The sequence below is a fragment of the Mya arenaria genome, chromosome 3, assembly GCF_026914265.1.
Source record: "Mya arenaria isolate MELC-2E11 chromosome 3, ASM2691426v1".
Lineage (NCBI taxonomy): Eukaryota > Metazoa > Mollusca > Bivalvia > Myida > Myidae > Mya > Mya arenaria.
In genome coordinates this window covers 11,149,709-11,162,321 of record NC_069124.1, presented here as the reverse complement: position 1 = coordinate 11,162,321, position 12,613 = coordinate 11,149,709, and the positions used below count along the sequence as shown (strand labels likewise).

The following is a 12,613-nucleotide window of genomic DNA, read 5'->3' as shown; positions in this document are numbered from 1 at the left end:
TAAGTTAAGCTTGTTACGTTTCAGATTTTCAATCACAGTGCTAAAAGCCAGCAACCCGATTTTACATTACTGGTATAAAGTTTGGCTTTGTTCTTCGCCGTTTTTACAAAAAAAACTTTCACGACGTCTCCTCTATAATAACCACAGGGCCAATTTACTTCAGATTTTCTATAAAAGACCGCGCCCCACTTTGAAATTGTATCTCTTGAATTCACTGTTGCGAACAGTGAAACACAATTGGTTTTAATACAAAGCCAATTTATTAGAATGCGAACACACCGATTGCCAAAATAGTCCCACACAAACGTACCTAAGCAGGTGACCTACTGTATAAAATACGGCCGCCTTGGGTATATTTTGTTTCCTTATTCGGCTATAAAGATATCCTTGTCTAAAAAAGCACAGAAAAAACAAACATGTTTAGAACGTACAAACTGCTAGAAACTACAAAGTTTGTTTGCATTGCTTTTTTATTGGAAATGAGGTTAAACGTTGTAAAATACTTAACCATAAAAACCAATTCGTTTGAAACGAGACGATGCATAGGAAAACATTGTGTATGTAGCGCCAACTGATGCATACAACGGAATGCACATGGGTCCGGATTTGCTCCGGCACGACGCTAAAATGGTCTATGTTTAAGTTTTCACATACACAAAATGCATTAAATATTCTGATCTGTAGGCTGAAGACACAACAAATCAGGACATTTGGTATGCATCTATGGAGGCCATTCGTTGCCAAAAGTCCAGACGTGTATGTGTGTATTTTAGGTTTGTAACATTGATGATTTTCCAATTTACATTTTACAACCGCCAACTCATCGGTTATATGTTTACATTTTACACTGCACATTTTCATTTTTCATTGTATCGATTGAAGTTTAATTCTCGTTGCATCTTTTCACAGACGATTCAGTCGTGTTTATAAAGTTGTGTATGGTAAAGACACGTCATTCTGTGAAAGTCACATGCCGAGTTTTACATGGCGGGGTGTAGAAGACAGATTTCAGTTCGTAGTTCTACAAAGTACATTGTATGGTGGTGACTTTTCATTCGCATTTGAACATGTTTACGAGATGAATTTAATTTAATTTATAGATAGCTCCGCCTTAACCATGTCTTAACTCCTCCTTACGTCTTTCGGAAATTTCCACTATCACTCGGCTCTATTTAAACCAATTATGGATACTTTGGACCATGGACATTGCGAACCTTATTATGGACATTACGAATCATCTATATTATGATACTTTGGACTATGGTTTGGAAACAGGATGGATTATAAATTATTTCATGTCGAATAAAATAATATATGATATTACAACATGTTTTGTCTATTTGTATTTAATACGCACATATGACATGAAATGAGATGTATGCAAAATGATACTTGACTCAAACACAACAAAATGTAAGTCATTAGCATTAAATTATACTTCAAGAATGAAAAGTCACATTGTCTTATTTTTTTCTTTTAAAGCTGCACTCTCACAGATTGAACGTGTTGACAACTATTTTTATTTTTGTTTTGGAATGAGCCAATTTTTGCGTAAATGTCTGGATACCATTGGTATAAGACTGCTGACAAAAGATCAGATACAGTTTTCCAGTTTTACGTTCGCAAATTTATGTTTTATGGCTAAAGGTGATACTACAGTAACGTTTTAAGAAAAATGAAAAAAGTTGGCAGTTTTCCAAACAATTAAGATCAGTTTTATTGTGAGTAATCTTATTAATTGTATAGAAAGCATTGAAAACTCTATTTGTTCATGTTCTTGAAATCCCCCACTTGATTGTTATGGTTCACAGTGGCAGATCCCGTAATTCATAACTGGGGGACACAAATGGGTTGGAGGGCTGTTCTTTCATCCACATGGATATTTTGTTTCAATGATTTATTGACATTTTGCGTTTACACCATACATGCTTATTAAGATAGTAAATGTATACCATCAGACAAAACTAGGTGGATATCATTATGATGTCCATCAAAAGTTCCGTGGGTTTGCTGGAGGAGCAGGGTTTGAACAGGGACTTGCGTTAGAGGGGCGTTACTTAGGGGCACAACTTTTTGGACATGATCCCTCGAGTGGGCATGACATTAACATGTTTAAAAGTGGGAAGTGGGGTTTAGGGGTACTCCCCCTAGAATATTTTAAATATTTTTTCTCTGAATTGGTGCATTATGGCGTAAATAAGTACTTTTTTCTGAAAAATATTGACAAAATAATTAACCTTTAAGTTTACTTGCGGGTCAACTGGGGGGACACAGGCCCTACAGGCCCCCCACACACACACTGAACGGACGCCCGTCCACTTGTAAATAAAATAAATGAACAATTTTTGCTTGCTTGGGTATATAGGTAAAAAAAACAGTGACAGTATTAATCTTGGTCCGTGAGCCCAGCTCAGATACGCCCAACTGCAATTGACTAAATAATATGGTGATTTATAACCCATTTAGGAACATTGATCGTCAAAATAAAATAAAAGATGAAGTTAATTTTAGTATTTATTGTGAAATAAAGAGAGAGTACTCGGACTTACAACCGGGAATTTACAGGAAGTAGGCGAAGATGTTATCTCCCTTGCTTGATTCGACGGAAATAAACGAAAGAAAATCCGATTCGTTAGCTCCGTCCATTCACCTTCGTTTCTTTCCGTGACATTAACCATATAAGGTATATGCGAAATCGTCTATCCTTGTAATTCTGAACTTGTCAATTCACTTTTGTAAACGTGGACTTGTTGGACTGCAAATGTTCATTTTACGAATGCGAGTGTCGACTGTAGGATTGCAGTTTTACATATGCATGATTCGGCTTTCCAAATAGCATCATCATATTGTTAAAAGCAAGTTATACGATCTATGTTTTAGTGAATTTATACAGAGTAGATCTGACCAATACACATTTTGACTACTATTATGACAAATGTCAAATCAATACGGAAAAACTGACGAATAGAAACAACAAATAGCACGTCTACATTGACAAATGTAAGAGATATTTAGTACTATTAAGAAGGACATTGTGGGAATTACACGTCTGGACTTTTGGCAACGAATAGCCTCCATATGCATCATCAGCAAGACGTCTTCTCTCAAATTTGTTCAGATTGTCTCCCTATGGTTAAAATTAGATTCGCATTCTTACGATAAATAAACTTCAAAAGTCATATAGTATGGCACATAATTCCCTATGGCATTTGACGCTTGGTATGTTTTACCTACGACTATGATCATTTGTAAATTGCCACTATTAAAGTAAAAGTTACGAACATATATAACATAATGCACTAGATATCGGTTGTCTTACAAAATTGCTCGCTCTTGGATTTGCTATCAACGTAGGCATTATGAATACCTTTGTTGTTTGTGCTTTTAGCCAGTAACCGATGTTTGTACTTCTGAAAACACGGAGAGTCTTAGATTTATATTATGTGTTAGTTATGTGTTTTTGTTGATTAATGAAAGTCTCACATATAAGTGAAATATATGTAGATGATACGCGTGAGGGTCCTTTTCTTTGTGATTATATTTCATTTTCAAATGATATTTGGAATCATACTATTACTGATATCAATATTGAATAAAGATTTATCAACAATTTGTTTGAAAACTTGTATTGTATGGGGTTTATGCTTTTTAATACACGAAAGGTCTTATGATAGACTAATAACGGGCACAGTTCTTCTCAAATATTCAATCGGAATCTTATATTTTTCATTGAAATGGCTTTTTCGAAATACGTTTTGCTTAAAAACAAAATAAATATCTCGTATAATCCTCTACTTTATTGCCTTGAAATCCTGAGTAATCGTAAGTTGAAAACTGATGATTTAATGGCATATAACAAGATGCCTAAAACTAAACAAATGTGAACTATTCTCAGCCTTCCTGAACGGCGGACAACGAGATGACAAAAGGGCAATATACCTTGCTAAATCCCAGATGCCATCTTTTAATGTCTTATAGTCATACTGAAAAACTTAAAATTGAAGGAAAAAAATATTTGGGCTTTCGCAAACTGGTTCAAATCTTCAATACATTCTTTTTCGTTTGAAACGACTGCGCTAAAGCGGTTTTCCCAACATTTACCACTTTCAAAAACGTTATTTTGTAAAACTGTCTCTTGCCTTGTAGCAATATGTTGGACCTTGGTCATTGTGCATTTTGATATTTTCAAACACGGCGTGTACATCTTATCGCAAATAAATTGTGTTTTAAGATTCGTACCTTATTCACGTTACATTATATGCGTAAAACTTGTTCCATTCAAACTCTTTACATATTCATTCATTATATATATATCCGTCTCTTATCGTTTTAACCACACAAAGGTCACACAATATGACTTTATCATCCGAGGACAATTAGAAATAAAAATAATAAAATAATAAGATAAAGACATTTGTGGCTTACGAACTCTGAATGTGATCATTTTTTTTAAATATATGGATATTAAAAGATATTTAGCGGATTTTTTTCACAACAGAATTCATCAATACATATGCAAACAGAAAATAGCATCCAATGAAAACTAATCTTAATCACAGTTGGTAAGGTTTTGTAAGTTGTGGGGACCATGAAACTGAACGGTTTAAAAAAATTCTATACATTTATAATATGCTTTACTTACCTTGGAAATACCTGATTATAACACACATGGCCTCTCCAAATATAAAGTCACGCAGCAACATTGCAACCAAGGAGAAGGGCATACACAACACAGACAACATCATGTCACTTATGGCAAGATTCATTAGAAAAAGGTTTGTAATTGTCCGCATCTTCTTGTTTTTAATTAATGTCACAATTACTAAAACATTTCCACACACTGATAAAACAAATATTATACTATATAGTGTAATATTCAACTCGGGTGAAAAAGCTGAACTTCTTTGCCTAAATTGAGTTCTGTTTGTACCATTGTATTCCAAGGAATCGTTGTCATTTAAAGTCATGGTCACGTTATCCATTTTTGTTTCTCTGCCGTTTGAATTATGTCCGGACTAATTTACTTTTTTCTATAAATCATGTGTTATTTATTCAATCCATTGCCTAGTATCGACACCCGAGAAATGATAAAGAAACAATCCGTCTCCAAAGACGAGTCTGTTCTATTTGCTTCCGTGGAATAACCAATATTTTTCAAACTGCATGAGCGGCTCTTTTCCCTGTAAGAGACGGGGCAGAACAATTAATTGTTTGCTTTCAGATAAATATTTCTGTAACTCATAATAATCATGTTTAGAATAAAGGAATGTATTAATTTGTAAGAAAACGGCACTGAATTCACGACATGATATAGTTACTTACAAAAATGTATGTTGGGTACAAAATATAACTTCTGATTTAGTTTTAGCTTTGTTAATTTCATAGAATACTTTTACCAAAGGATGTTATATTTGTATTTGAAGAGGTAATTTTAATACATCTCACCTTCTCTATCATGCTACATTAAAATCAGTAGCAACAAAATTTCACCCAGGTATTTGAAAAGTTGTCTATACGGTAACGGGTGTATTGCGATTCAATGATGTCTACTGGATTGAAATTTAACACTGATATTTTGAAAAACAATATCTCTTTAATATAAGGAAACAGTCAATAAACATATTCCATTGACAGAAGCTTGTTTTCTGCCATATAAAGACAAAAGTAAAAAAAAAACACACACATAATTTTGGAGTTTTCTGTCGATACAAAGTGAAACAAACCTGTATTTGACCACAATCTGTGTCGCTTGCGTTGATAGGCCGGAATTTGTGATGACAATTATACAAAAATCCGTCATTTTTTATCTGGCACATTGGCAGACAAGAAATATGTTTCTTTCGGACAAATTGTGATTGCAATTCTACAAAACACATATTTGTTCCTAATATGCTGATTTTGTTTTGACGATGTCTTAGTTTATTTCATTGAACATTTTGAGATTAAACAACAATGCTCAAGCCATATACTTCAATTGCTGATTATATTGAATGCGGTTGTTGTGTACTTTAACATTCCGTAACTTGCTTTCATACTTTCAATTTTAAATTTGGTGGTATTTTTACTAAGGTTTACTGACCAGCCGGTTTACTGTTGCGTGATTTTTCTTTAACTAGTATATCAACCGATCTTTAGGCCGTGTCGACTGTTGCGTGATTGATCTTTAACCAGTTTATCTACCGACATGCGTAGTGAGATTGTTCTTTAACCAATTTGTCTACCAACTTTAGGCCGTGTCGTCCGTTGATTGATTGTTCTTTAACAAGTATATCTAATGATCTTCAGGCCATGTCATTTGTTCTGTGAATGGTCTTTAACCGGTTTATCTACCAATCTTCAGGCCGTGTCATGTGTTAGGGGATTTTTCTTTAACCAGTTTATCTACCCATTTTTAGGCCGTGTCATGTGTGTGGTGATTGTTCTTTAACTAGTTAATCCACCGATCTTCAGGCCGTGTCATGTGTTCGGTGATTGTTCTTTAACCAGTAAATTTACCGATCTTCAGGCCGTGTCATGTGTTCGGTGATTATTGTTTAACCAGTATATCTACCGATCTTCAGGCTTTTTATGTGTTGGGTTATTGTTCTTAAACCAATGTATTTAGCTATCTTCAGGCCGTGTCATGTGTTTGGTGATTGTTCTTTAATCAGTTTATCTACCGACATACATCAGGTGATTGTTCTTTAATCATTTTTTCTACCAATCTTCAGACCGTATCATGTGTTTGGTGATTGTACTTTAACCAGTTTATTTACCGATCTTCAGGCCATGTCATGCGTTGGGTGATTTTTATCTTTAACCAGTATATCTACCGACCTTTAATTCGTGTTTTCGATTAGGTGATTGTTCTTAAACCAGTATAGCTACCGATCTTCGGGCCGTGTCATGTTTTGGGTGATTGTTCTCTAACCAGTTTATCTACCGATCTTTAGGCCGTATCCAGTGTTAGGTGATTGTTCTTAAACCGGTTTATATACCAATCTCTAGGCCGTGTCATTAGCCTGGTAAATACAATTTTCCTTTGTGTATAATTATTTATTCTAGCTCTATTTTGAAGACACAAATGTCTGCAGCCAGTTCGAACTCATAAAAATGGACTAAGGCCTTAAATATCATAATTTATCTTCAAATGAAGGTAGCACACCCCTACTCAAAACCTCGAAACAATTTGCTATGTTGTTTAGCACAGAACAACATCACTTTTCTTCCTTGTTTTCATAAGCTTACAGTTTTTGCGTAACGTGTGCATCATATTTTCATTAAAGACTAATAAAATTCATTTCTACATAGAACTATATGTTTTTTTGGAGATTTATCACTTGCAGTCAAGGCTGAAATTAGATGGCTCTAAATTTTCAAGCCTTTCTAAGACGATAAAACAGTTTAATTCCTTTGCATAATGTTCCCAAAAGGAAGTTAGTAATTGATAAAGAACCGACCATGAGTATTTCTAGAACTTGTTGAGTTTGCTTTTAAACGTCGATTTTTCCAATTTCCGCGGGCATAACAGTATGTTCAATTGTGCGAGTTCTTTTAACTCGTAATTCAATTTTGCTGTTTTAGTACAGTTTGAAAATATGTGTTAATGATGAGATAAATAATATATTATTTCTGAAAGCTTATATACTTCTTGTTTATCTTAAACCAAAACATGACCAAAAAAAAAAAAAAAATGAAATATCTCTCGTGTCGTGTCGTTGTTTTACAAACAAAAGGAAATTGGTGTAAGGTAATTAAACTGAGTTTAAATAAAAATGCTAAAAGACGGTCAATTTCTTTTTAAAAAAAAATGAGTCCAGCAAATAATATACAATAAGAACTTATAAAGCTGATCTAAGTTTAAAATAATACCTGTTAGGGTATGATTATCTTAATGAAGAATTTGTTTGACAAAAACAATGTTCATATTTCTTAAACATTGTATTTGCAAAATATATTGTCAGCTTTACCATTTTTTTCATCTTTGAATATAAATCATGAAGATTTGCAATTTTGAGTTAAAAGTCTCATCCCTAGATTTAAAACGTTGTGTGTGGGCAAGTCTCTTAAGTTAACTTTTGCATTTACTGCACCATTAACAGCAATAGTATTATTATGATAACTGCCTATTTTAATATTCATCTCAATTCTCACTTGACTTCAAAGTATTTCAAATTGTGTGGAAATACATATACTTCAAAGTGACTACGTCGATGATATATAGTAAAGTGTTTGTTTAATATGAATTGACTTCACACCACTTTTAATTTGACGTAAACATTTCTGTGAAAACATTGGGTTTCAAACTAAGTGCGTTTTAATAATTTTCATGGGTAAAACTTATATTGATGAATGCAAACCAGATGGGGAAAGCAATTCAAAATGATACAAACGTACACCAATAAACAACTTTCGTTATAGACGATCTGCGCGCATTTTACTTCAATAAATACAGTTCATGTTGCAACGTTTTTAGTCTTTAAGACAATTTATTTTTTCCTATGAGCAATATAAAGCTGAAATACATCCGCATTTTTTTTTATTAATCGCTTCCAGCTTCTATTAAACAAGCTTTACTGCTTGATTTCACAAGTTTAACTACAAATGTTGGTTTATTGAACACTTGAACTACATCTAAACACATGTCCTTATTACAATCTACAATAAACAAGCCTAGTACCAGTTTACCTCTTCTACACATGTGATTTAAGACAATCAGGCGTCAAGAAAATGAGAACAAGCACAAACCATAACATTCTATATATAAGAATGTGCTCATAAAAAAGAACAGCACGCCTACACAAAACGTTAGTGCATGTACATGTATTTGAAAAACAATTCATTAACGATGTATTGTTATTTGTATACGTTATAAAGTGTCAAAAACAATGAAATACTTTCATACAATTTATATAGATGGAGTTTTTGATAACGTTTTGACGGAGAACGAATACAGCAAAAATAGTTGTCAGGACAAGATAGGGAAATGTTTAGGAACCCATCCAAACATAATGCTTTTGAACATATGGGCCGGGTTAAAAGTCATTTTAAGAAATCAGGCACATAAACAAATGAACACATTTAAAATGGATTAATTTGTGATAGTTTATACAGTTTTTATAGGATTTTTAATACTATTTCCTCATGCTTAACGTATTGAGTGTCCTTGAGTATGACACTCTTGCATGTCCTTCGTTAGAAGCTATGGATGCGCAAGTAATGTTGTTCTATATACCACTATGAAGAAGGGAACGTTATATGAAGTCCGGAAATGCCTTCTTACTCCAAATACAAGTTGTAAGGGCATTTTGTTAAAAATCAAAACCCGAGCAAATAAGGCAAGTCTTTGCGATTCTCATATCAGGGGAGGGGTGGGAAAGGAGATGTCATATGCGGAGGTGTAATGCGTACTTTCTTACTGCAATATGTTCGGATACATCTAAAGAATTCCTCGAAAGCGTTTTAGTGACAAACCGTGCATTTATTTACACGCACTTGTTGTGCAATTGTTCTTTTCGAGGATTGGGCGCATTTCAATCTAGAAAACTTCCGCTTGATGTAAATCGTCGTATAGCTTCTCGAGTGAGCCATATTCACACGTGCATACAACTTGTCATTTAAAAAAAAGTTTTATTCAAAAGCATATAACCTTATGGACCAATTTAATCTGTTATTTTCTTCGTGCGGTCACTTACTTATTTAATGGTCCATTCGTTATACTCGTCTATAAATAAATGTCAGGTTTCGCAGTGATACGGTGAATTAAACCTCTAGCGGTATAAGATTGTTTACAGTCTAACAGTATGTATCCAGACGTTGAAACAAATAAAGTAAAGATGCAAACGTGACAAAGACCGACAGAAACAACGCCAGTATAAACATTAGTATTAAACACAAAGGATGAACCATTAAATATATAACAAAATCAAAGGTTTGCAAACTCAATTAACTTCTTATTGTTAATGTTCAACAAATAATAGGCTTTAAATATATTATATGCACTAGTGTTTCTTCCAATACCTGGTTAAATTGGCCATTCTTTAAGTTTTGGCAGCGAAAACTGAAAACATTTTCGGAATTTCAGCAGTTTGACCGTCTAGTTGCTGTTTATTCCTATAGCCGTGCTACGACCCCTGGCTTTGATAAATGCAGTTTTGATGACCCACTCGTCATTGAGACTAATTGCGATCGCCTTAAGCAGTTTCTGACAGACAGTCCTATTTACTTTCATCTGATTGTTTACTATATGTGTGATTGACCTTTGTTTTTGTTGTATCGTATTCGACACTCCAGATATTTCATTTACTTCTTACTGTATTTTAACATGCATTTAGATCAGGAAAAATGCTATATACTCCTATTTTGTTATATATGATTAAACACATTGGATTTTAAGCGTAGCCTTTATTAAAAATATGCTTATCCGGTAGTTTGTGTCTGTAAACACGATTAATTATTAGCATATAATAATAATAATAATAATAATAATAATAATAATAATAATAATAATAACAATAATAATAATAATAATAATTATAATAATAATAATAATAATAATAATAATAATAATAATGATAATGATAATAATAATAATAATAATAATAATAATAATAATAATAATAATGATAATGATAATAATGATAATAATAATAATAATAATAATAATAATAATAATAATAATAATAATAATGATAATAATAATCAGCAATACCAATTAATCAGTGGAAGAACAATAAGTGTTCTTAAATTCGAACATTGGGTTGACTGTCATTTAAAAGATTGTTGTAAGAACGTTTTGGTCTTCATTAATAGAGGAAATAGAAATATTTTTTTATTCAACGATCGATCTGTAGGAAGAGGAAAGTGGGATAATCGCAATGAATGAATATGAATGCATATTTAATTCTCGAGTCAATCAACAGATGTATATCTCAGTATCCGTTAGTTCTGGAAAGGAAAATAGAAATTATCGGGATCGCCTCAAAGCCGCACTCTCACAGATTGAACGTTTTACCAAAACATTTTTTCTCTTTGAATGAAAAAAAATTCTTTGCGTTAATATCTGAAAACCAGTGATATAAGAATGGTGACAAAATATCTGTTCGCAGTTTTTAAAATTTACGTTCAAAACTTTTTCGGCTAAAAGTGTTACAAACGCTTTAAGAAAAATGAGTTTTTCGGCATAAAACATCAAACTTCGAACAAATATATCAGACAAAGCGATATTGTCCTTTGCCAGCAGTCATATAACACTAGTTCTCAGAAATGTACGCTAAAAATTTGCTCATTCTAAGACAAAAAAAAAAAGAGTTGTCAAAACGGTCCATCTGTGAGAGGGCAGCTTTAAGTTGTTTTTTTAACCGCTCTCTTCTTAGAATGTTCGAGAGTATTAGGTGGACAATTAAGCAAAATATATAGATCGACACAATTGCTGTGGAAATAAACACTTAAGAAACTTTACTGTATCAACAAACTACAAATGATTGAGATCCTGAACGTCAACAATTTAACTCTGAAAAGCTACTTAAAGCATGTGGCGAGGGGAAAATTTAATGGTAGGATTTATACATGCAATGCAGGTTGATACTTTATATTGACTTAAAGATCTGCATGTTTTCTGTCTGGAATGAGTGACCACCAGAAGCAAGGTAGGATTTACACTATAACCTTAGATTAAGACATTTTAATGTATTGTTGTTTTATAAATTCAAACTTAATAATATATTTTTGTCAATTTTAACATTTATCAATGGAACAACAAAAACATATTTTCATTTTTAAATTTAATTAGTAGTTGACTTAATATGTTTAAACTGCACTCTCACAGATTGAACGTTTTGACAACTTTTTTTTATTCTTTGTCTTTGAACGAACCAATATTTGCCAAAATCAATTAAAACAGTTATATAAGACTGCTGACAAAAAATAAGATCGCAAATTTTAATATTTAAGTTAAAAAAAAATAATGTTTTATGCATTTTCTTAAACAGTTAGTAAAGGTTTAAGCCTCAAAACATTGATCTTTGAGCGGAAATATGCAAATCTGCGAACTGATCTTTTGTCAGCAATCTTTTATTATTGGTTTGCAGATATTTTCGCAAAAAATCTTTTTCCAAGACAAAAAATAAAAAAGTTGTAAAAACGGTAAATCTGTGAGAGTGCAGCTTTAAAGCCTTAATTATAAAAAAGTACCGAATTGACTCTTAATGTACTAATGTTTCGTAATGATGCATAATTATACATTTTAAACTTTCATGACAATGGCATTGGACTCAAGGGCTCTTTGTAGGCTTTAACTTGAATAAGTACACAAGTTAATTGCTTTAAAATATAGTTCGTTGACTATGCATCCTGAAGCAGCAGACATTATTTTTACTCATGTCAAAATATAAATAAACAGCATCCGGATTAAGTTTGCAAATCCGGAATTTTTGCAAACTTATTTTTTTTATTTTTCACCCAATGTTTTTTATTTTTGTATTTTTAAAATGTGTTAGGTAATACTAATAAGAGATATTTTTTGTTTCCTGAAATTTAATTTAGAAATATGTTTTTTTGGCATTTAAAGTCAACTTTTCCAATGGGAGTCCCATTGGAAAAATGGTTTTTCCAATTGGAAAATCAGCCCAACATT

At 32.6% G+C, this 12,613-nt stretch overlaps 2 protein-coding genes across 2 annotated transcripts in view; one reads left to right on the top strand and one right to left on the bottom strand.

The window, feature by feature from the left end:
* The window catches only part of LOC128225661 (cholecystokinin receptor type A-like), a 33,979-nt gene extending 28,880 nt beyond the window's left edge, over positions 1-5,099 (bottom strand). The window contains exon 1 of the mRNA XM_052935572.1: positions 4,643-5,099. Within this exon, the coding sequence (XP_052791532.1) occupies positions 4,643-4,982 (340 nt within the window). The 5' untranslated portion in view covers positions 4,983-5,099. The remainder of the gene's footprint in view (positions 1-4,642) is intronic.
* A 6,362-nt stretch (positions 5,100-11,461) lies between these two features.
* LOC128227680 (proline-rich transmembrane protein 1-like) overlaps positions 11,462-12,613 on the top strand; it is a 31,346-nt gene continuing 30,194 nt past the window's right edge. The window contains exon 1 of the mRNA XM_052938432.1: positions 11,462-11,627. Coding sequence (XP_052794392.1) covers positions 11,606-11,627 — 22 coding nt within the window. The 5' untranslated portion in view covers positions 11,462-11,605. The remainder of the gene's footprint in view (positions 11,628-12,613) is intronic.